A 26,109-nucleotide genomic window follows, 5' to 3' on the forward strand; every position below is an offset into this window, starting at 1 on the left:
GCAGAAATCTAGAAGTCATTGTGGACTCCTCCTCCTTCACCCCTACCCATGACAAAGTCTTTCTGATCTTACCTCTCAAAAATATCTCAGCTCCAAACCCTTCTCTGTTTCTCCTCAGCCCTTGCCCTCCTTCAGACTCTCATTTTCAAATATCCCAACTAGTCAACTATAAGAGGCTCACTGATCACACTCTCTCCAATCTCATGCTCCTTTTCAAATATTACTGTTGGAAATGAGTCCCATCACACACCATTTTACTCAGTATTAAGTACTGTTCATGTATTTATACACACTCATTAAACCTGTCTTAAGTCCCTAAAAAGAAAAGTGTCATCATCCCCATGTTAGAGATGAAAAATAATGCTCAGAGAGATTTAGTAACTCATCAAAAGGCACAGAGCTTTGTTGCTAAGTCAAGCTGAAGCTGTTATACTCAGGCCCCATGTTCTTTCCACAAGCTGCCCCTCAATACAAACAATCTGTACAATTGACCTGGCAGGTTCTGTGTTCCCACCCCTAGGAAGAGGTCCTGCAGGCAGCAGGAGGTGAAGGGGGCTTGGACCAGAGTTTCCTTGGACATCCTTGATCTGTTCCAGGCACCACAATGGCCCTGGTGCAGTCCAGTCTAAACCTGATCTGCCAGGCCATTCCACAAAGGCACTTCAAACACTGAACTGTGTCCCCACCCCACAGTGTGACTTCCAGCAACTCACTACCAACTGGCACCCCATAAGGGAGATGGAACCGTTTCTAGTTCCCTATCCAGAGATGACTGCATCACCGTTCCTCTTAATTTTGCTCATATTCTCCCTTTGTTTTAAACAAACCTCATCTTTTCTTTGCCTCGTTCTCTTCTTTTTCTTCCTTCAAGACTCATTGTATGATCACCTCCTCCAAGAAGCCTTCCTTCTTTTTCCAGACTGATTTATTTATTCCCCCATCATTCTGCATAACACCAAGTGCATACTACCAGCACGGCATTATTGCATGGTAGGGCATACGTAGGCTAGCACAGCATATTATGACATGACTCTCATTGTTGGACATGTTTGTCTTCCCCAACACCCCAAGAGCTCCCTGAGGAGGTCAGGGTCATGCTCTTTTCTATTTTGTATTACCGGTGCTTAGTCCAGGGCTTGGGACACAGTAAGATGTTGGTGGAAGTGGTGTCTCTGCCCATGAAGTGACCACCGGGGTGGCGGCAGCACTCACCACCTCAGCATCAGTAGTCTGATTAAAGGCAAGGCTCATTTTATTTATCATCAAAGCCCTTCCATCACCCATTTTAGCACTCACCTGGCACAAATAGCTGCTGGATATACAAGGTCTGTCTGGAAAAAGTCCAGCCATTGTTTTTGCATGGCATCAGTGTAACTGGCAGTCAAGGAGAGTGGACTGGAATGCACAAGCGTGAACAATGACAACTTCACTGTACTACTCAGTGGGAGTGGTAGAAGCCATTGAGTGAGCATGTATACTGTATGGACGTCACATTCAAAATGAGCGAGTAGAGCCCGGGCTGGTATAGCTCAGTGGATTGAGCGTGGGCCTGCAAACCAGAGGGTCGAGGTTCGATTCCCAGTCAGGGCAAATGCCTGGGTTGCAGGCCAGTTCCCAGCAGGGGGCAAATGAGAGGCAACCATACATTGATTCTTCTCTCCTTCTCTCCTTCCCTTCCCCTTTAAAGATAAATAAATAAAATCTTCAAAAACAAATGAGTGAGTAGAGCAATGAATCTGCATCAAATTTTGCATTAAGCTTGAACATTCCTCTGCAAAAACTATTCAGCTGATTCAGAAGTCTTTTAGGGATGATGCAATGAGTGCAGTGCAAATAAAAGTGTGGCACAAATGCTCCTAAGACAGTTGACAATCTTGAAAGTGATCCTCATTCTGGAAGGCCTGCAACAAAGAGAACACCTGAGAATGTTGAATGTGTACAGGCTTCAGTCAACAAAGATCTGCAACTGACAGTGCAAGAACTAGAAGCGGATCTAAGGGTTCCAAAAACTACTGTGTCTGAGATTTTGACACAGGATATTGGCATGAAATGTGTTGTGGAAAAATTCATTCCATAGCTCCTGCTACCAGAGCAGAAGGAACATTGTCCTGCAGTTGCTAATGCCTTGATTCAAACTGCTATCAATGAACCAGATTTCCTTAAGAAGGTCATAACTGGAGATAAATGGTGGGTCTATGGCTATGATCTGGAAATGAAGGCCAGTCGACCCAATGGAAGTCAACTGGGTCTCCATGCCTGAAGAACTCATGGCAAAGTCACAGCAGGATCAAGCCCGTTTCAACTGTCTTTTTTGATTGGGAAGGTGTTGTCCATCATGAGTATGCCCCTCTAGGCCAAACAATTAATAAGGAGTGTTCTTCATCAGTTGAAGGATGCAATATGATGAAAACAGCCACAGTTATGGGCAACTGTTGATTGGCAGGTTCATCACGACAACATGTCCACTCATGCATCATGTCTTGTGCAGAGTTTTTTGGTCAAACATCAAATCACCCAGGTGACTCAGCCCCCTTACAGCCAAGCTTTGGCACCCTGTGACTTCTGGCTTTTCCCAAAACTATAATCATCTTTGAAAGGGAAGAGATTTCAGACCATCAGTGAGATTCAGGAAAATACAACAGGGCAGCTGATGGTGACTGCAAGAACTCTGTGGGGTCCCAAGGTGCCTACTTTGAAGGGGACTGAGGCATCATTGTCCTATGTACAGTGTTTCTTTTATCTTGTATCTTCCTCAATGAACGTCTCTATTTTTCTATTACATGGCTGGATACCTTCTGGACAGACCTCATATATTTGTCACATAATTGACTGTCCTTAGCCTACCCAGGAGTTTGCTGGGGTCCTTCCAGGGAAGAGAGTCCCCAGTCACCCCTGACAGCCCTGGTTACTCCATACACATTCACTGTTGGGCTACACCGCCTAGTGGACATTTACAAGCCTCTGGATACAAGGAGCATGTCTAGGAGCAGTTGGAGACAGAAGACTGACCTCTAGTGGCCCTTGCTGGCTTTGTTGGTCCATGGAAGAGCATTTTCAGTGGGAAAAGATGCAATTAAATTCAAAGATTCTACTAGACTTCTGGTCAAGACGGCAGGGTAGGCAGACATGGCTCACCTCTTCACATAATCACATCAAAATTACAACTAAAATATAGAACAACCATCACTCAGGAACATCAGAAATTGAGCTGAATGGAAGTCTGACAACTACAGAATTAAAGAAACCACATCCATCCAGACTGGTAGGAGGGGCACAGATATGGAACAGGCTGGTCCCACACCCACATGTGGTGGATAAAATTTTAGGAGGGATCTCTAAGGAGTGAGGAGTCCCAGACCCACACCAAGCACCCCAGCCCAGGGTTCCAGTGCCCAGAAGATAAGTCCCCACAACTTCTGCCTGCAAAAACCAGTGGGGACTGAGTGAATTGAAGGAACTGCCTGGAGCCCCAAGCAGTTCCTTTTAAAGAACCCACACATGGACTCACCTACTCATACTCACTCCCTCTGAGCTACAGCACTGAGGTGGCAGCTTGAAAGGCACCAGTGGCATACAGGGAGACACTAAAGTGTCTGGCATCAAGGCAAACAGAGGCCATTGTCTCTTTGCTAAACCCTGTCCCAACAGAGCTGGTAAGCTGCTGCAATGTGTGAGACTCCATCAACCTGGCTGACACTGTGTGACCCACCTTGGAGATCCCCAGGGGCTCTGCTCACCCAAGCTACTTTTCCATAATAATGGCTGATCTTGGCTCCTAAATCCTATTCAACAATCAATAGCTGGCTTCAGTGAGCTCCCACCACAGCAGATTAGAGTCACAGCTTGGCTTCACCTAGGAATCTCCAAGCCCAGCACAAGTAGCAGCCACCTCAGACTGCTTTACAGCTCAGGCAGGGTGTTTCAGGCAAAACACAGGTGAGGGCTGATCTTGGCCTGCACCACCTGGGAAACCCTAGGGTCTGTGCACCCAGTGGACAGCTATAGACCACATAGGAGCACCAGCACCCTGCCCCTGCACAGCTAATCCTCCACAGAAGGCAGAGGTTTGTGGTCAGTGGTCATACCCAATCCTTGCAGCTGACTGGCCTGGGTAAATCCCTCCCATTAACATGTCAACAGCAATCAAGGCTCAACTACAAAAGCAGGGTGTACTCAGCCCACACAAAGGGAACACCCCAAGTATCCAGCTTGAGCGATAGGGGAGGCTGTGCCACTGAACCCTACCGGACACCTACTGCATTAGGCCACACTACCAAGACATGGAGTCAAAGGAGCTCTACCTAATACATAGACACAAACATGGGAAGGCTACAAAAACAGGGAGACAAAGAAACATGGCCCAAACAAACAAAAAAAAAAAAACAGATCAAAACTCCAGAAAAAAAAAACTAAACAAAATGGAGATAAACAATCTACCAGATGCAGAGGTCAAAACACTGGTTATAAGGATGATCAAGGAACTTAGTGAGGACTTCATCAGCATAAAAAAGACCCAGTCAGAAACAAAGGACACACTAATTGAAATAAACAACAATTTACAGGGAAACAACAGTAGAGAGAATAAAGCCAAAAATCAAATCAATGATTTGGAACATAAGGAAGCAAAGAACAACCAATCAGAAGAAGAAGAAGAAGAAAGAACCCAAAAAATGAGGATAGTATAAACGGCCTCTGGGACAACTTCAAGAGACCCAATATTCACATCAAAGGGGTGCCAGAAGGAGAAGAGAAAGAGCAAGAAATTGGAATCTATCTGAAAAAATAGTGAAAGAAAGCTTCGTTAATTTGGTGAAGGAAATAGACATGCAAATTCAGGAAGCAGAGAGAGTCCCAATTATGATGGATGGAAAGAATCCCACTACAAGACACATCACAATTAAAAGGCCAAAGGTTACAGATAAAGAGAAACTCTTAAAAGCAGCAAGAGAAAAAAAGTTAGTTACCAGATGGTTGCCAGATGGGAGGGGAGAAGGGGAGAATGGGTGAAAAGGTGAGAGGATTAAGAACTACAAATAGGTAGTTACAGAATAGCCATGGGGATGTAAAGTACAGTCTAGGAAAAGGAGTAGCCACAGGACTCATACGCGTGACCCATGGACATGAACAATGGTGGGGGATTGCCTGAGGGAGTGGGGGCTGCTGGGTGAAGCGGGACAAAGGGGGAAAATCAGGACAACTGTAATAGCATAATTAATAAGATATAATTTAAAAAGAAAAGGATTCTACTGCTAGGAAAAGCACTTACTAATATATGAAGATTCTGGCAACTGCAACAGAATAAATGGTCATGGAACTACATAGTAAATATTAAATCTACCTCTTTATTATTGGTAAAAATATCCATCTAGTATAACAGCAAATAAAATACTTGTTAAACTCATTTATAAATGGTTTTAAAGTCTATGAAATTTTCAATTAAAAAAATTCTCTAAGAAGCTCTAATGGACATTCCAGGTAATATAAATACAGACAACAGGTACATCACAGTGTATATATTTTTAAAGGTATATTTTAAAATAATTCATCTCTAAATGATACCTCCCCCCCAAAAATCACTATTATTTTGCCACAACAGAATTTGAAAGAAGTGTCTACAAAATCCAGGGCTAGGGGAGAAGCATCAGGTAGCAATCTTCAGTGAGTCCTAGAGCACAGGCAGACCTCCGTGTCAGGAGTGAGGCTCACAGGAGCTGGAGAAGGAGACACCGATGACAACCACCACACAGGACTGTGGCTCCTTAGAAACCGCCCACACGAATTGTACTCATCAGCACATACTCTCTCCAAATAAAACTTTTAACATCACATCATGCCATTTTCCCATGGCAATTTGTTGTACTGGAAATTCACAATTGACTAAGTCAGTCTTATGCTCATTTTCTGATTTGTCTTTTGTTTTTGTTTATTTTTATTTTGTGCTTTGTTTTGTTTTGGGCAGAGTTGGGGGAGGTGTAGTAAGGAGGATGGCACTTCTTTTTTCAGATGAACAGGTACAGTAGAAAATGTTTACTTCCCTTTGTTAAAGAGAAGCTCTACCAGAATTCTTTCCTCCCAGATTTAACTCAGAAACAAAGTTAATAACAATCTTGCATGATAACATAGAAATATAAGTCAGTCTCCTTTGGGTGTTTTCTGAACTGTGTGTTATAAATCCAGGGCCTCTGAAATATTCACCACTCCCTGGAGACTCACTTTCAGGTAACTACCAGATTTGGTGTGACCTGGACCAAGCTGCTCTGCTCCATGCTCAGCCTGATATTAAATCCTAGACTCACCATGTGTGAAACCTTCGGAAAGGTGCTCTGAGCCTCGGGCTGCAATCGAGGAACAGCAGAGCAAATCCTGCTTCCCTCTGGATTAGATCCCTACAAAGTCCACATAATCAGCATGAAAAGCAATAAAGCATGCCATACCCAAGAATAACCATTGTGAGTTTCATGTTTACACAAAATGTGAGTTTCACATATTCAACAAATCTTTCTTGCACCCCTTGTACCTGCAGGCCCTCTGCTGGCTGCCTCTCATGGTTAGATGCAGACATTATACGAACAGTTCAAGAAAGGACTTAGAAGAGTTCCAGCCAAAATGGACGCGTAGGTAGACACACTGTGCCTCCTCGCACAACCAAAATAAGAACAATTTAAAAACAAAAAAACAACCAGTACTGACAGAAAATTGAACTGTACGAAAGTCTAACAACCAAGGAGTTAAAGAAGACACATTCATCCAGACCGGTAGGAGGGGCAGAGATGGGGAGCCAGGTGGAAAGGACTTGTGGCAGGGCAGCTGGTGGACCCCAGGCATGCAAAGTGGCAACTGGAAGACCCAGCAAGGCAGTGGATTGTAGAGGGGTGAGGCGCACCTGGTCCCACATTTGTATGCAGATAAACCAGGCAAAATTGGGGAGCGAGACCCACCATGCCACCCAGGGTCCCAGCGGGGAAATAAAGCCTCAAAAGACTTATTGAAAACACCTGTGGAGGTTGAGGTGCTGGGAGAGACTCCCAGCCTCACAGGAGAGTTCATTGGAGAGACCCACAGGGTCCTAGAACGTATACAAACCCACCCACCCGGGAATCAGCACCAGAAGGGCCCAATTTGCTTGCAGAAAGTGGGGGAAGTGACTGAAATCTGACAGAGAGCAGAGAAAGCACCATTGTTCCCTCTCAGACCCCAGCCCCACATACAGCGTCACAACCCAGTGACGTGGGTTATCCCACTTTGGTGAACACCTAAGGCTCCACCCCTCACTACATAACAGGTATGTCAAGACAAAAAAATGGTCCAAATGAAAGAACAGATCAAAGCTCCAGAAAAAATACAAGTAAGTAATGAAGAGATAGCCAACCTATCAGATGCACAGTTCAAACCACTGGTAATCAGGAAGCTCACAGAATTGGTTGAATTTGATTGCAAATTAGATGAAAAAATGAAGGCTACACTAAGTGAAATAAAGGAAAATGCATAGGGAACCAATAGTGATGAGAAGGAAAGTGGGACTCAAATCAATGGAGAGGACCAGAAGGAAGAAAAGAATGAAGAAACAAGAATTCAAAAAAATGAGGAGATGCTTAGCAAGCTCCAGGACATCATTAAATGTTCCAACATCCAAATTATAGGGGTACCAGAAGGAGAAGAGGAAGAGCAACCAGTGGAAAAGTTATTTGAACAAATACTAAAGGAGAACTTCCCCAGTCTGGCAAAGGAAATAGACTTCCAGAAAGTCCAGGAAGCTCAGAGAGTCCCAAAGAAGTTGAACCCAAGGAGGAACACACCAAGGCACATCATCATTACATTACCCAAGATGAAAGATAAGGAGAGAATCTTAAAAGCAGCAAGACAAAAGGAGAGGGTTACCTACAAGGGAGTACCCATAAGACTGTCAGCTGATTTCTCGAGAGAGACCTTACAGGCAAGAAGGGGCTGGAAAGAAGTATTTCAAGTCATGAAAGGCAAGGACCTACATCCAAGATTGCTCTTTCCAGCTTAGCTTTCATTTAGAATGGAACGGCAGAGCAAGTGCTTCTCAGATAAGATCAAGTTAAAGGAGTTCATCATCACCAAGCCCTTATTATATGAAATGTTAAAGGGACTTATCTAGGAAAAAGAAGATAAAAAACATACAGTAAAACAACAGTAAACTCACAATTATTAACAACCACACCTAAAACAAAAAAACAAAAACCAGCTAAGCAAACAACTAGAACAGGAACAGAACCACAGAAATGGAGATCACATGGAGGGTTAGCAACAAGGGAGTGGTAAGGGGAGAAAGGGGGGAAAGGTACAGAGAACAAGTAGCATAGATGGTAGGGAGAAAATACACAGGGTGGGAGGTAAGAATAGTATGGGAAATGTAGAAGCCAAGAACTTATAAGTATGACACATGAACATGAAGTAAAGTGGGGGGATGTGGGTGGAAAAGGGTTCGTAGGGTGGAGGGAAGTTAAGGGGGGAAAATGGGACAACTGTAATAGCTTAATCAATAAAATATTTTTTTAAAAAAAGAGAAAGGACTTAGAAAGCAATTTCAGTTTTTAAAACTGCTTTCCAGACACAGCTGAGTGGTCTCTTACCTCTTTGGTGTATTAACTTCCTTCATCTCATAAGATGAAAAGATTGCTAGAAAATTTGACAAGACAGCCAGGACATGATATCCAAGGTTCTCTGTCACAACTTACAGTCAATTTCCTATAGAAAAAAATCTGTGGGCCCTGGCTGCATGGCTCAGTTGGCTGGAGCACAGTCCTACACATGGAAGTGTGCTGCTTCTATCCCCTGTGAAAGCACATAACTAGGTGGCAGTTTTGATCCCTAGTTAGGGCACATATAGGAGGCAACCAATCAATGTTTCTCTCTCTCTCCCCTTTGCTCTCTCTCTAAAATCAATAAACATATACTCTGATGTAGATTAGAAAAATAATCATGTGTGGCATTAGTATCCCCTTTCCAATGACAAAGGCCTAAGGAAGCTTCCCTGTGGAAGGCACCGAGCCACATGCCACAAGGAGGCATGGGGCGATCCTAACCCAGCCCAAGGGTGGTGGGTGGGGAGAAGAAATGTGCATGTGGGGAGCAAGGAGGGTCTGAAGAAGGGTCTGATGGGGCCTCTAAGGAGCAGGGGGCCAGAAACAGCTCTGTGAGGAAAACTGTGCCCGGGAAGGCCGCGAAGGGCTCAGGGCTGCCATGCTCCTGGGGGCCCGTGCCTGCTCAGCAGGAGGAGCATCTTTCTTGGGTGGTGGCCCTGGAAGATACAACTCTGTTAGGAATGGAAAGAGAAAAAGATCACAGGCTAGATGAATTTCATGAGGAAAGGCATAGAGTGATGGAGACATAGAGGGCACTGATCTCTACAGCCACCATTTGTACTTACTTGTGCTGACAGCAGGCAGGGGCACAGGCTAGGGGTGCCTAGCACCTGAAGACAGCTGCTAGGGTGGGGGTGCCTACATTGGACTGAAAAAGGGAGAGGCCCCAATGGGAGGACCACCACGGCCACCACCAGACCCCCAATGACTGGTTATCCCCAAAGTATGTGAGGTCAGGAAAAAAATTGGAGGGAAGGAGAAGAGAAGAGTTAATGGTAAAAATAGAAAATGTACATTTGGCAGATACTGGAGAGGAAGGAGAGCCAGCAAGCATTACTAAAAAGAACAGGGCAGATTTAAGATGAGAGCTCTAGCTCTTATTTCACTTTGCCTCTTGGTACTGGTCCTTAAAAGACAGACACCACTTGGTAAAGAAACTTTAATTAAGTGCTTCATCAAGGCTATATAATTTTACATTGGAACTATGTATTTCAATGTAGCAAAACTTAAGATCCTACAATAAGCCAAAACTGATGTAAGGCCCTGAGACAGAGGGGAAGAGCACATGCTCTGTGCTCTCAGGGCTCATGGCTGCCCACACAGGGGGTGAGGAGCACACAGAAGCAGCGGCTAAGTGTGCAAGTGGCTGGTGCAGAATGTCATGGCAAGCCACAGAGGAGCAGATGTGACAGGGCATGGAGTAGGGAGGCTGGAGGGCAGGGAGGGGTTCTGGGGGCGCAGACTGAAGGAAGGCTGAGGGCGCTCCTATGCTGGGGCTGGGTGCTGTTCTGTAGCTAACAGACATTTAGAGTGAAGAGACGACCAGGTCTGGGCTTTAGAAAGGTATTTTATTGTGTGTATATTATTCTTCAATATGCCTGAATTTTTTATTTTAAAAGAGTGGATAAGAGTGAAGCCAGTAACAGATAAGACCCAGAACAGAGGTAAAAGGAGAACCAGGAGAAAGCTAAGTCAGGGACACATTAGCAAATGCTATAAGGACCGAAAAGGCCCTTTGGCTCTGCAGCAGGAAGTCACCCGTGCACTGGTGCCTGCCCCCAACAGCCAGGTGAAATGGAAACAGGTGAGGTTCCCTCCCTTGGGCCTGAGGTAAATAGCATGTTTTAACCATTAAAGACAAAAGGAAAAAAAAGGGGGGGGGGATAATATTTTCCTACATCTACACAAATTCAGGCATCTCTGCAGAAAAAAAAAAATACACACACACACACACACACACACACACACACACACACACCCCTCCAAAAGCTATTTATCCCTAATAAAGAACAGTTTGCACAGTACGGGTTGATGAGGTGGCCAATTGCATTTGGGGAACGCTGTCAGAGCCCATAAGGAAGCTACACTCGTCTGTTGAGTCTCCATGACCAGCATATAGTCCCCTGCATGTCCCACACTTAACTAGCTGCCAGACCCTGAGGGACACCCATAACCCCTCCCAAGAAGCTGAGAAACAGTGGCCTGGAGTTTAGTTGTGCAGAAATAAAGAAGCTTGGTGTCGACATTCTCATTAAAACCCACTTGTGGTCAATGAATTTAAGTCACACTCTGTGTCTGCCTATTTTTGCCATAGATTTAAAGTAATGACATACGTTTGTTTTCACTGGGTAAATCAGACTTTAGGAAAGCTTTTCCAGTTGTTACTGAAAATATACAAGGATTATTTGGTGACTTGGTCTTTAAGACATTAACCAATCTATCCTTTTGGTTCCTGTACTATTCTCACCTTGAGAAGTATTTGGTTTAATTACTAGAAATAATTAAGCTTGATTTCAAATATAAAGTTAATAGAAGCTAGCTTTCCTAAGGATTTTGGAACTTGAAAATCATTCAGACACCTGGCTCTACTGACACCTGAGGTGTCAGACACCTCAGACACCTTTGCCTCCTGATCTTCCAGTCAGAGGATGAGAGAAGGGATGCATTACAGAGAGCAGCTCTGCCCTCAGGGCAGCTGGGGCTTCATTCCTGCTCCAGCTGAGCCATGGGCAGGCAGCCACTCCACAGCCACAGCCACTGGGTGGGAGGGGACCTCAACTCTGCCCTGTGTCTGAGCTCCTCAGACACAACCAATGATAGCATTCTCCCTTTATGAGTCACATGTGTGGCAGTAAATCATTATAGCAATACTTCTGACAACACTGCCAGTGTAACTGAGATTATTTAACTTAGCAGCCCAAGACTGAATGCCTAGAAATTAATAGCTACACTACGTCAGAATGTGCCCCAGCACTTAAACTAGACAGAGACAAGAATCGGGGGTATTCCTGGAGGAAGGAGCTTTCTTCATAGAAAAGACTAGTCATAAACCCCAGCGCCTGCCCTGGCTGGTATAGCTCAGTGGATTGAGCGCAGGCTGCAAACCAAAGGGTCACTGGTTCAATTCCCAGTCAGGGCACGTGCCTGGGTTATGGGTCAGGTCCCCAGTAGGGGGCATGAGAGAAGCAACCACACTTTGATGTTTCTCTCTCTCTTTCTCCCTCCCTTCCCCTCTCTCTAAAAATAAATAAATAAAAATCTTAAAAAAAAAAACCCAGAGCCAAATTTAGTTTTAAAATGTTTACTACATCCTTTCCAAAAGTCCTCAGAAAGTGAAGTGCATGTAGCTAACATATAAAAAGAAGTCAGGTGGTCCACACTAGCAATATGTATTTTAAAAAACAGCACTGCCTGGGAGCAAGACATTTCAATGACTGACAACAACTGGCAAACATCATTTTCCCCTGAGCCTGATGGCAAAAAATCCTATAAAATCACTAACAGCACATGTAAGTTAACTCAGATTGCTTCACCATACTAAAAGAAGAACATCCAAAGGCAACCACATTTCAAAAAAGATAGGATAAACAAGAAATCACCACTTCACAAAGCAAGTAATAAGCTCATCACCCAAGAGATAAAAGACAAAAAAGATTTAATGGAATCAAACCAGGCTCAGGGAAAATTCATGAAACCCTCACTATTTTTTTATTTTATTTATTTTTAGAGAGAGGAGAAGGGAGGAAGAAAGAAGGAAACATCAATGTGTGTTCGTCTCTCACACGCCCCCTACTGGGAACCTGGCCAGCAACCCACACTTGAGCCCTGACTAGGAGTTGAACCGGTGACCCTTTGGTTCGCAGGCTGGCGTTCAATCCACTGAGCCACAACGGCCAGGGCTTGAAACCCTCACTTCAAAGTTGATGGTAGACAACTGGCCAGACACAGGTCTGACCCCATCAGTGAGATCTATACTCCTACAGAACAGAGATTGCCATGGGCTCCCAAGTTCAAGATGTCCCATGCATAAGGTCAAATCACTGGTTTTATTCTACCCTTTATTCAACATTGATCTGAAAAAAAAATTAAATATTTGTGAGAATGAAACCAGGTCACAATGGAAGTCCACATGCAAATGTTAGTCCATCCTGCCTCCTGAAGCCTCCGTCCAAATCGTAGAAAAGAAAAACTCCAGAGGACGCAGAGAATGGGCAATGGCCACTAGTCAATGCATGAGTGTGGCAAATTTAGGAAAGCTGAGGTCCAGAAGGGAATTGACAAATGAAAAGAAGAAACAAAGGGGCTGTAGAGACAGGGGCGTTGATTTGCCTAGAGTGGTCCTCGATTTGGCAGCCTGAGCAGCAGCAGTATGGAGCATGGTGGAAAACAGTGAGAGCAATTAGAGGTCTGCCTGGGAAACAGTCCCTACTCCTACAGGAAAGACTGAGTCTGTCACCAGAGCTCTTCTCTGTAAAGAAATAGTATCCGGGAGTACCGAGGAGGCCAGCCTGGCAGCTGGCGCCACAGAGTGCATCTTCCCCGGTTTAGGCCGTAGGGGTTGGCAGCACCATGCCCGTTTTTCACATTCACCCCAAGGTCAAGCCTGACATTGCACACGCCCCGCTTGTGTACCTGGAGGTCCTGGTGATCTTTCTGTTCCCTCATAAGCATTGGGTTGGCCAAAAAGTTTAGGTTTTTCCATAAAACAAAAAAATACATTTTTCATTTTCACCAATAACAGTATTGTTTTGGCTATTTTGAGTATGTCATCTATCTCTCGCATGGTATAACATTGACTGTTCTCTACTCATGTCTCGATTTGATTGCTATGAACTTCAACTGGTCTACCCGACACTGGAGCATCTTCCAGTGAGAAATCTCCAGCACAAAACTTTGCAAACCACCTTTGACACATTCAGTCAGTCACAGCACCTTCTGCATACACTGCACAAATCTTTTTTTGTGTTTCAGTTGCATTTTAACCTTTCTTGAAATAATGGAGCATAATATGCCGGAAATGTGCCTTATTTTCTTCCATCTTCCATATTGAAATGGCTACAAAAAATTCACCAATTTTGATTTTTTTAAGTGCATGTTGATATGACAGCTATCACAATACAATATAACAAAATAATTTTAAATGAAGTTAAAGGCAACTAAACACTATTAGAGCCATCTTATGGAAAAAAACAAATGAACTTTTTTGCCCACCCCATATATGGTTGGACCCGGCAGCTTGAGGAAAATTGAACCTTGAAAAAAATAAAGAACAGAATAAAGAGAAAAACTGAATACAAATTAAACAAAGGTAACTCTGGGAATTGAACTTTACAAAGCTCTAAAATCCTCAGAAAGTCAATATATTAAATCCATAAGGCCAAAAACAGTTGCTATGAAAAGGAACAATTAGCAACAAAGCAAGCTTTTTTGTTCACTCTCCCCCCCCCCACACACACAAACACATAAGCAATGAGTTAGAAAATAAAGTTTGTTCCACTAGTGCAAGCTTCAGGAGAACAAAGAATTTCATGTTTTGGTCATTGCTATAACTTGAGAACTTAGAGCAGTACTTGATAAATCCCCAGTAATGCTAAGGAGAGGGAGAAACAGACAGAAAGGAGAGAGGAAGGAGAAATCTGAAAGAAAATAATGATGGAAAATATAGGAAAAGATGAGGCAGATATGAATCTAGGGGTGCAAAAGCTGTTAACAGGACTTCTGAAAAGAAAGAACAGCAAACAGAAGGGAAGAATTAATCACAGAAATTACAGCACTATGTTATTTGACACGATGGATAAAGAGAATATCACCTACCAATCCAGCGGAGGGAGGGCAGAGCACCTATTTTAAAGAGATGTCAATCAGAATAACACTAATTTTAAAAGCAACAATAGATGCACGAAGACAATGAAGCAAAGCTTCCCAAGATCAAAGAGAAAATTATTCGAACTTAAAATTCTATTCTAAGCCAAACCAGCAATTAAATAATGGGCAAAAGTAACAATACTGTCACACACACTAACAGACTCTGCAAGCTTACCACTAGTGCACCCTTTCTGAAAGTACTCCGGCAAAATGAGGGTAAAAACCAAAAAAGGAAGATATGAGATTCAGGAAACTGGGTTTAACCCAAGTATCCAATGAAAACAAATCTCAGTACAGCAATTGTGCAGAGGATCCAGAACGCAATCAGTCTGAATTTGATCAGGCAATCAATGAGCTCTAAGTAGGAAGCCTTCAGGAAAATGGATGCAGATCCTAAGCAACGGAAGGGAAAAGTGGCGTCAGGGAACAGACTGTACATACTTATCCTCTCACCAAGAAAAAAGCAATCAAACTTGCGAGAAAGGGGACACACTGCATAGGAAACAGTCTAAAGATGAAGCAAACTAAAATGTGGTGCAAGTCAGGCAACTGATGGAAAAGCCCACTTGGCCACTTGTGTGCTGTAACCTCAGACCTACGGGGCCAACTTAGTCACGAGTCATACTGCATGCGCCATAATAATCAAATTGTTGTTGACTGTTACTCAACTTTCAGAATTAATCTATAAAGAAGAAAATCTTGAGTTATAGCAACAAAATGGAATACTCATGTCATCTACCTCGATGGTGTAAAAGTAGAAGGTAGAACAGAGAAGGAAGAGCTGAGCACAGCTGGGAGGTGAGATCTCGTGGTGATGGGCAGTAGTGTTAGTCATGGCCTCACCTCTCAGAGTGGGGAGCCAGGAGACGGTGTCAGGAGCTGACAGAATAAAAAAACATAAGTTTAAATGTACAGTTGAAAAAGGTGTATATGGAGGAGGAATTAAACACACTGATATTACTGTCAAAAATAGGGATGGGAGTGAGGGGAACAGTGAGCTAAATCCTCATCTACTGCAGCAAGCCATCACCAGGAATGTCTGAGATGGAAAATCAAGAAAGAACAGTCCAAGGACAGTATTTAGAAACACGGGAGCACCCAACTCATGATCTGAGAACAGAGATGGTTCAGTAGGCCTTTTGAGGAGCAGGGCAGGGGCGGGGAAGAGCAAGAACAAGAGCTTCCATTACAAGCACTTCTAGTCCGTTAGAATTTTAAAGTACATGCACTTACAATTTTGATTAAACAATTTAATGAATTTTTAAAGTAAAAATACCAGCCCTGTCTGGTGTGGCTCAATGGATTGAGTGCCGGCCTGTGAACAGGGTCGCCAGTTCAATTCCCAGTCAGGGCACATGCCTGAGTTGCAGGCCAGGTCCCCAGTAGGGGGCATGCAAGAGTCAACCAAACATTGATGTTTCTCTCCCTCTCTTTCTCCCTCCCTTCTCCTCTCTCTAAAATAAATAAAATATTTTTAAAAACTAAAATAAAAAATAAATAAAAATATCAAAGTCAAGTTTACTACTATAACATTAACCATATAAATTAGTCCCTGTCCACTGTTAGTATTTATCCACTGTTAAGCTTCAATGGTGTTATTATAATGCAGTTTCTAGACCAACAGAGGTGAATTTTAGTTGTCATTTAATTTAAATGTATATATTATAATTCATCTAATCTAAAACATACATTTTCCTCATTTTTATGGCATTGAAATCAGGATGGATTCACTTCATTGGCAGGTTTTTCTTTCTTTGTGGCACACACATTATGACGACATCTCACAACCAGCAGTGTCTTATATTTGCTATTTAGGATACTTGTATGACATCATACAACTGGTTATTTTCCCCCTACATCGCTTTATGAAATTGTAATAGGATCAGCCAAGAGGAGTGCCCTAAATAGGGATTTGGAATGGGGTCCAGAACTCAAGGTGTCTAGGAATATTAGGATGTCCTCACCTGCACAGGTGTGAGTTGGGGGAAGGGACACATGGAGCAGGGCCTTTGAGAGCTGCTTTGCATAGCAACAGCTTTGCAGCTAACCTCTGGTGTGGTCATTTAACATATCGATAACCTTTAACTGGTTGCATAGATATGTTAAATAGCTGTGGCCATGCTCTGAGCCAGGGGGATGGAAGGACTTTCCCCACCAAGACATAACTGGGGGGCAGGTCCCCCAAGTTACAGTGCCTGCGTGGGAGCTTAGAGAAGATTGGCTCCATGACATGGGGCCATGCCTGCCCAGACCCACAATGGCAGCCCAGTGAAGCTGGAATGATACGGGAGTGCTGGCAAGTGTGGTCAATTGTGGGGGAATCAGAAATGGGGCTGCAGAGGAGAAGTGGTGTGGCAGCCATTGAAGGGAGAACCATGTGGTTTTGGCTGAGTGGAGACTCCCACAGCCCTGTGAGAGAACCACACAGCTTTGCCACAGTGGGGACCCCTGCAGCTTTAGAAGGGGGAACCACCACCTGGCTTTAGCAGAGATCCCAGCGACAAAGCTGATGGTGCCGGGAACCAAGGGAGGCCTGCCAGCCAAGACGGATTACTGGGAAGAACTGGAGGGCTGCCTGAGCCACGGACTTCTATTTCTTTTCCTGAGATACGGTACCCTAGACTAGGCAAAGTGGGGAAGGAAGGACTGTGTGTGTTTGTGGGTGTTTTAAGGGACTTTGGGATTTTGATAAAGACATTAGGTCACTACTTTAAGTCTGTATAGCATTAAATAAACATTTCCTTTCCTTTTCACGAATCTCTGGCATTGAGAGATGTCTTTCCTCTGGCGGTGGACATAACGAACCTGGGGGTTCCTTTCAGTAATAGTATATTGTCCCAGGCCCCGCCTTGTTGTTTTGTTAACAAAATCATAGACTGTTTCATCATCCCATTATTCTGCCTTTCCCACATTCTACTCCACCAATGCGCTGGCCTTGGCGTCTTTTCCTGAACACCTTGGGACCCCTGGACCAGCTGCTGTCTCACCTGGAAAGCTCCCACACCCCCAGCTGTCCCCTCCCATGGCTGGTTCCTTCAGATCATGAAGTCTCAGTTAAAATGTCACCTCCTTGGCGTACCTTGTTGACCACCAAATTGAAAGCAGCTCTACTGCCTAGAAAAGACCCTGTCATATTACCCAGTTTTATTTTCATCGAAGCACTTCCTGATATTTTCACTGATTTGTCTCCTTCCTCACTAACACATAAGGTCCCCGAGAGCAGATCTTGCCTGTGTTATTGAACACCATATTCCAGCACCTGGAATACAGCCTGGCTCCAAGAGGTGCTCACATATTTCTAGAATGCTTTAGAGAAATAACACCAGACCATGGACACAAGAGCTAATCATTTAGCAAGCAACTATGTTTCAAACTTGTAAATAATGTTGCCTCTTTATTTTTCTATGAAAAACAATCTCACATGTAAAAATTATTTTGTTAGGAAGATCTATTTCTGATTGCAACTCAGTTAAATGTAATTTTAGACATACTGATAGACATATGCCTGTATTGATTATTGAATAGTTTCCAGCATGAAACAATTCATTCCATCCTTAACTTATCTGTACATGTTCAAATCTACCTACTCATGACCAGAAATGATATCAAACATGTAACAAAGTAGGATGAAAAGAACTAGGCAGTTTCAAGAGTGTGATTATCTTGAACTTTTTAAATTTTAAGAAGAGTAGTCATCTCTATCAAGGGAAAGACAAAGTTAAAATTACTGTTTGCACTTAAATTTTCCCACAGTCCAATTCAAAGAATTAATTCCACTAAAGTTTGTCTGATATTGCAGAACATCAAACAAGAACATAATGAGTAACTTACTATCAATTTCTTTAATATTTGCACTTCACATGTATAACAAAGGATAAAATAAAAAGGCTGAAATCCTGAAAAAGTGTACTGTTTTTTTTTATTCAAAAGTCCATGATTCTTTGGGAGATTATACACAATTGTTTTCCAGTAAGATCATAATTTCTACAATTTCTATAGCAACCACAAATGTGAAAGGTTTCTGCTCTCCTCACCCCAACTCACTTTTGGCACCTATGCGTGAAATGTCACTTCTGAAAAATGGGGGAAAATGTGAATACTGGGTTTTTATCACAGTATTCCTTTTCCTGATTGCTGATTTTGGAATATTGATTCAAGAAAGAGTAACAGTATCTCATCAATAAAAATCTTTTTCTAACTAACTTATATAGCTGTCTCAGGAAAAAAAAAATTAGAAACAGCAGCCAGTTCTCAGAGGTAAAGGAGCAATGGCTTATCCTTCCCAACTTCCAATTTTAAATTTAGAATTACTCGGCAATTCTACAAGAGGTAGCAGAATGTCTGGCAGGAGCTCTGGCTTCAGGACTTTAGAATGCAGTTCTAACTCCTGACATTCTTCAGAACCCCTGTTATACTTGAAGAAGAGGCGCTCTCATCTCCGAGTGCAGAGAAGCCACCAGGAGGACAAGTGTGTTGATTCCTGGTGGAGAAGAGGAGCCTAGCCACGGGACTGGCAATTAGGAGAGGATTTTTTAAAATCTGATTACAAAAGTGCATCATTTATAAAGCATACCACTCTTGAGTCTTCGCTTAGTCCATCAAAAAGAAGTTCCCAAAACAAGGATGCTTCAGGAGGGAGAGAGCCAACATAGACTATCATGGTCTAATACTTAAATACAACTCCTATTTTTCATATATGAGAAGGATTTATGAGCATGGTATTGACCTCTTTGGCCCAACTCAAATTTATGTTTTTAGCTATGCTTCAGATCCACTGGATATTGCCAAGAAAAATCCCTCCCCCACAAAAAATCTGAGTTTTTCAGCATCCATAGAGTTTAATGGGTCTTTCTGAGAACTACTGTTAAGCTGACAAGGGTTGGGGGAGTCTTACACCACCCTTTCTACAAAACCTAATAAGGCATTTTTATTGCAAAACAAAAGGTGCTAATGTTATGAAATTGGGGGCGGGGGTGGTGGAATAAGACTCTATGATAGTCTTCTTTCATTTGAATTAACACTGGACTATTTCCAACCTCTAGCACTACATATGTGGTGAAACTTCTGGAGAGGAGGGAAGAAGAAATGAAGGAAAAGGGAACTCTAAAACCTCCTGACAAAGTAGCCAATCCATCACAAGGTCAAGGGCTTATTTCTGCCAGCCACTGGCTCACAAATATTTTTCCCCATTTAAAGAAGTCCATGTGAATGAAGTTGGGGCGAGCAGGGAACACACCAAGAAGGAGACTGCAGCCTTCTCTGAACAACCCCACCCTATGTCCTTAGCGGCAACTGACTTCATCTGTCATTGCAGCATTCACAGTAAGCAACACCTTTCTTTAAAACTTTTCTTGTTCTTGCTGCTTTTCTTGCCATTCTTGTCCTTGTTTTCTGACATCTTCTTTGCTCTGATTTCTCTCATTAGATCAAAGAACACCTGGGTTGAGAAGAACAGGGAGGAAGAAGTCATTTAATGACTTAATAAAGCAATTAGACTAAGCACAAAGCCATACTTATTCCTATAAACCATATACTATCAAAAACAAAAAGCCTAGAGCAAGTAAGAATAACTTACATCAAACACATATTCCAACTCACCAAAGACACAGCTCAACTGATATCATACAACTGGTCAACCTAAGTACAGACGCATCATACTGTTACTATTATTCAACGGCTTCTTTCAAAAAAATTGTAAAACCTTTTCTTCTGATAAGTACGATGAAGGATAAAACAGCGCTGAACAAACAGATCTATTACACTTAGTGACATCCCAAATACTGAGAGTGACAATAGTAATCAGACTTTCTAGCATTCCCAACCACCAGAAAAGGAAAATGATATAAGTATCTGGACCTTATTTAATCCTTATAAGGACCATATAAAGGTTAAGAACATCATTTTACAGGATAGTGTTCCCAGCATAACTCAACAGCAGACTTGAGAAAGCAGTTGTGCGAGGGAGAGATGGGCAGGAGCCAGGGAGGGGTGAGTTGTAAACTAACAAAGGCTCTAGAAACTAGGGAAAGGGAGGGAGGGAGAGGTCTGGCAGGCTTCCTTACCCCCTGCCGGTATACCCTGCCCTATTGCTGAGCAACAACCCCTCCTCTGTTCCTCATTCCTCACAATGTCAGCTGAAAGGAATTCTATCAAGAACTGAGAGACTTGGGGACTTCCGGCAAGATGGAGGCATAGGTGGATACACCGTACCTCCACGCACAACCAAGATTAGAACAACAACAATTTAGAGGCAGAATAACACCCAGAACTGACAGAGAATTTATCTGAATGGGAGTTGGACAGCCAAGAAGTTGAAGTAGACCCGTTCATCCAGACCAGTAGGAGGGGCGGAGAGGAGGAGCAGGTACGGGTCGCAGCGCCCAGAGATCAGGGCGAACTGGGCGCATAAGGCAACCAGGAGCCTATAAGCCTTCCAGGATGCGCAAGATTGCAGCACAGCGGTGGACCCTGAGTACACAAGTGGTGGCTGGCAGACCCAGTGAGGTGGCATTGTGGACCAGGGCAGAGCGCGCAACCCAGGATCCCAGGGGGGTTACTGAGGCCCCAGGAGAGCGGAGCTACCGCCAAGGTTTGCCCCCAACTCCACCCCCACATACAACGTCACAATCTAGCGACTGGGGTGCCCAGCCCTGGTGAACACCTAAGGCTCCGCCCCTCACCGTAACAAGAGCAACTAGACCGAAAAAAAAAAAAAAAAAAAAAGGAGAGAGAGAGAGACATGTGTCTCCAACAGAAACAGCTCAATCCCCCAGGACTCATCCTTTTGAGCTACCAAGAGACAGCCAATCTATCAGATGCACAGTTCAAAACACTGGTGATCAGGAAGCTCACAAAATTGGTTGATTTTGGGCACAAATTACATGAAAACATGCAGGTTACCATAAAAGAGATGAAGGAAGATGCACGGAGAACCAATAGTGAAGGGAAGGAAACTGGGACTCAAAACAATAGAGTGGACCAGAAGGAAAAAAAAAAAAGCACCAAACAGGAAAGAATGAAGAAACAAGAATTCAAAACAACAAGGAGAAACTTAGGAACCTCCAGGACATCTTTAAATGTTCCAACATCCGAATTATAGGGGTACCGGAAGGGGAAGAGGTAGAGCAACAGATTGAGCATGTATTTGAACAAATAATAAAGGAGAACTTCCCCAGCCTGGCAAAGGAAATAGACTTCCAGGAAATCCAGGAAGCTCAGAGAGCCCCAAAGAAGTTGGACCCAAGAAGAAACATACCAAGGCACATCATAATTACATTAGCCAAGGTAAAAACGAAGGAGAGAATCCTAGAAGCAGCAAGAGATAAGGGGACAGTAGCCTACAAAGGAGTTCCCATCAGACTGTCAGCTGATTTCTCAAAAGAGACCTTGCAGGCAAGAAGGGGCTGGAAAGAAATATTCCAAGTCATGAAAGACAAGGACCTACATCCCAGATTGCTCTATCCAGCAAAGCTCTCATTTAGAATGGAAGGGCAGATAAAGTGCTTCTCAGATAAGGTCCAGTTAAAGGAGTTCATCATCACCAAGCCCTTATTTTATGAAATGTTAAAGGGACTTATCTAAGAAAAGAAGATAAAGAAAAAACATGTACAGTAAAAGGACAGCAAACTCACAATTATTAACAACCACACCTAAAGCAAAACCAAAAGAAACTAAGCAAACAACTAGAACAGGAACAGAACCACAGAAATGGAGATCACATGGAGGGTTAGCAACAGGGGAGTGGGAGGAGGAGAGAGGGGGAAAAGGTACTGAGAATAAGTAGCATAGATGGTAGGCAGAAAATAGATAGGGGGAGGGTAAGAATAGTATGAGAAATGTAGAAGCTAAAGAATTTATGACCCATGGACATGAACTAAAGGGGGGAATGTAGGTGGGAGAGGGTGTACAGGGTGGAGGGGAGTGAAACCAGGAAAATGGGACAACTGTAATAGCATAATCAATAAAATATATTTAAAAAAAAAAGAACTGAGAGACTTGTCCTTTGAATCCCACTGTGGTACATTTAGATAGATTACCATCTATCACATAGTTTGGGGTTTTGCCCTCTGCTACCAGCAATTGTACCAGAAAAAGTACTGACTATACCCAGTAGACAAAATATGCCCCCTAAAACAAACATTTGAGATTTCTCCTAGAGAAGGACCAGACAAAGTGGGAGACAGTGTGGACGGTTTTATCATTGGACGTTCACATAAACCACAAGCTCCTTTTATCTTCATAGGTGGACCTTCTCAGAGGAAGCAGGACCACGCTCACTGAGTGTGGGATGTCACCAGCATTTACCACCAGCTTGGGGCACAGAAAAGGGCTCCCCCAAAACCCCTCACATTGGAGCAGGCACCCCTTTCTCCAGCATTCAGGAAAGCACCCCACCCATAATAGGAACAGTGAAGAGCTTCAAAAGTTACAAGTTTTTCTTTTTGTTCTAACAAAAGACGGGAGGAGGGGAATGGAGTATGTCCAACTTAAAATGATGACAAAGTTGTTCCCTGGCTGATCTTATCAGCCCTTTGTGTAAACTGTTTACAAATGAATACAATACTACCAGTCAGAAGTTTCTGCTGGTTCTTGTTTGGCAGGTCAAGCTGGTCGGGTGGAGGAAGGGGAAAAGACAGGCCTCGGTGCAACAGCTCCTCCCTACCCCATCCCACCCAAAAACACACATCAACAGCTCCATGCTGAGAAAGCCTTCCTGACTTTTTCAAAATAAGTACATGTCTGGATTTCCTATGGGTTTTCTAAAGCTGGGAACAATTTTATAGAGAGAAAGAGAGTTGGAATAGTACAAGAATCAACGTAAGAGTTGGGATAACAATACAAAGAGGAATGTGGCTAACAAGTGAACATCATATTGCAGACTACAACTAAACAGATTTATGTTGTAGGTGCTGCTCAAGTGCTTCTGAAGTGAACTGCTGCTATTATGACATTCTAAGGGTACCAGTGTTCCTCTAGCATCCTTCAAGCTTATCTCTGTAAGAAAGAGAAACATAAGCCCAGGCTGGTGTGACACAGTGGATTCAATGCCGGCTTGTGAACTAAAGGGTCATTGTCAGGGCAAATGCCTGGGTTGCAGACCAGGTCCCCAGTTAGAGGTACGCGAGAGGCAGCCACACACTGATGTTCCTCTCCCTCTTTCTCCCTCCTTCCCCTCTCTTTAAAAATGAATAAAATCTTCATTAAAAATAAGAGAAAGAGAAGCCCTGGCTGGCATAGCTCAGTGGACTGAGCACGGGCTGTGAACCAAGTTCGCATTCCCAGCAGGGTACATACCTGGGTTGCAGGCCATGACCCCCAGCAACCGCACATTGATGTTTCTTTCTCTCTCTCTATCTCCATCCCTTCCCTCTCTAAAAATAAATAAATAAAATCTTAAAAAAAAAAGAGAAAGAGAAACATAAGCAGTGATCTAGAGGATTCAGCTGCTGAGGCTGCATAAGACAGGACAGACATACCCACTGCTTGGTGCCGAAGTGAAATGGGTTTAGATTTTACCAGACTATGAGCCGTGCAGTAAGAGCCAATGAGCAAGGTGAAGGCACAGGGAAGGCCTCATTTTTGAGGTTGTCTGTTGTAGCCAGATAACAACCACTTTGGACCTAGATTTACTTTTAAAGTCCTAACAATAGCAATCACTGGTAGATGGATTTTCAATTTGTCACTGTTCATCATTAACAAGACCATCTTTTCATTAGCTTCAGAGATTTGAAAGAGAAAATATGCTGAAGTTCAGTATGGAAGAGAAAAGAAATCCCTGCAAATTTGATTCCGGAGGGAAAATATTATTTAGAGGTTCGGTTATAAAGACACAACTCCTTGGCTCTGCCTGTGGATGAAAAGGTGAAAAGAATAAATCTAACCAATAACTTAAATGAGAACAAAATCAAGACACACTGAGTTTCTTCGGGGAACCCCCTAAATGGGACACAGCCAGCCCTGTGCCTGAAGAACAAGCTATGAAAGATGAGAGAGCATGGAGAAGTTACAGAAAAGTCCTCACTAAATGTTGTAAATGTGTGGTATGCTTGAAGCAAACTGAAGATACCAATTTTACCACAGGCTAATGGATATAAACAAGTTCCTATGCATCTCAGCATCACTATAATGGAATGACGTCACTTGAGGACTTGCTGTACTTATGTCCACCCTTCCAGCAGAGTCTGCACAAACAAATGGCCTCACCTCACCATCCTTCCAGGGCTGTGCCGACATCAGGCACCTCCAACAAGGCTCGCAACAAAGTGAAAGGACTCTGGGTTGTTTTAAAACAAGGGTGAAACCCTCCCAGTGCTTCTCATTATAATTACATAGACACCTGGAAAAATCCCTAGTTCCCATAAATGGTTCCCTTAAAACCAAACCTATGAGATGCCTAGTTCTGCTGTTTCTCAAGTCTGTTTCCAAGAAACTGGTGGAGAGCACACCCACCTTGTCCACATTAGCCCGAGTCTTCGCCGAGGTCTCTACATACTGCACGCCCCACTCCTCGGCTTTGCTCCGCGCCTCCTCCACTGGCACCTGCCTCCGCTCCTCCAAGTCTGACTTGTTTCCCACCACCAGCAATGGAATTTTATCTTCTTCAGCCTTAACACGGAGGATCTGTTCCCTAAAGCAGGAGTACATCAAATATAAAATCATCTAAAATGAAATGCTTTCCAAAGGCAAAAGAAGAAATTGCTATACTTGCAGCATATCCCTAGGACACATTTCCAACCTAGATCCTGCATAAGCCAGAAAAGGGTTTTCCAAGTCTGGTGCTCGGAATGACCTGGTGTGCTCATTACATGCAGATTTCTAGGCCCCACACTTGCCCTGTGGGAGTAAATGCTCGAACAGGAGCCCGGGATTCTGCATATCAATAGGGTCCCCAATTTATGCCCAGGTAAAAAAAGAAGACAAACACACACACACACACACACACACACACACACAAGAACTGTAAAGATAAAAACAAGCTGAAAAGAGTATCTTCATACATAAAATGCTTAATAAGTCCCCTGAAAAAATAAATTGTATGATTTCTTTGTGAGAATAAAAGCTATGAAATCCAGTGTTTTTCACATGAAAGGTTAACAGTCAATTTAGTAGATCGTGAAATCAATTTAGTGGGTCACAACCAATAATTTTTTCCCTCATTGAAAAAGAATAGAAAAGAAATATCAAAGGGAGTCTCTAAGTAAGAACTTTTTTCATTTTATTTTAGCAAGTTTGGTTAGGAATTAAAGTGAAAATGAGGAAGCTAAATATCCCCTCAAACTGGGAGGAAGCACCTGTGAGCCATAGAGGAGCCCTCACTAGGTGAGCTCCAGGAGACCAGCCGAGTAAGAAAGAATGGTTCTGTGAAACTTCTGTTGTGATATATGTATGTGACCTTCCCCACCCCTCCGCACCCCCACTCCACTTAGACATAGTCAATGTCACAGGCCACAGGACAGCTATGTTAGGCAGTAATTGTATTTAACATACATTATTTTTCCACACAAAGTGAAAAGAAAGGAAATACTCCAAGGTCTATGAAAAAGTATTTCAAAAACATCTTCTCTAAAAGAACTGTTACCTATAGCACATTAAAATTTACCTCTACTAAAAATAATCAGCTATCTAAAGTTACTAA

General features: G+C 43.2%; 1 protein-coding gene across 2 annotated transcripts in view; it reads right to left on the reverse strand.

The window, feature by feature from the left end:
* Positions 1-18,377: 18,377 nt before the first annotated feature.
* The window catches only part of RALB (RAS like proto-oncogene B), a 56,509-nt gene continuing 48,777 nt past the window's right edge, over positions 18,378-26,109 (reverse strand). For both annotated transcript variants that reach the window (XM_028533513.2, XM_036023601.1), the window contains exons 4-5: positions 24,924-25,101; positions 18,378-19,911 (exon numbers count right to left, since the gene is read on the reverse strand). In XM_028533513.2, the coding sequence (XP_028389314.1) occupies positions 19,792-19,911; positions 24,924-25,101 (298 nt within the window). In that variant the 3' untranslated portion in view covers positions 18,378-19,791. The remainder of the gene's footprint in view (positions 19,912-24,923; positions 25,102-26,109) is intronic.

The sequence above is a fragment of the Phyllostomus discolor genome, chromosome 4, assembly GCF_004126475.2.
Source record: "Phyllostomus discolor isolate MPI-MPIP mPhyDis1 chromosome 4, mPhyDis1.pri.v3, whole genome shotgun sequence".
Taxonomy (NCBI): Eukaryota; Metazoa; Chordata; class Mammalia; order Chiroptera; family Phyllostomidae; genus Phyllostomus; species Phyllostomus discolor.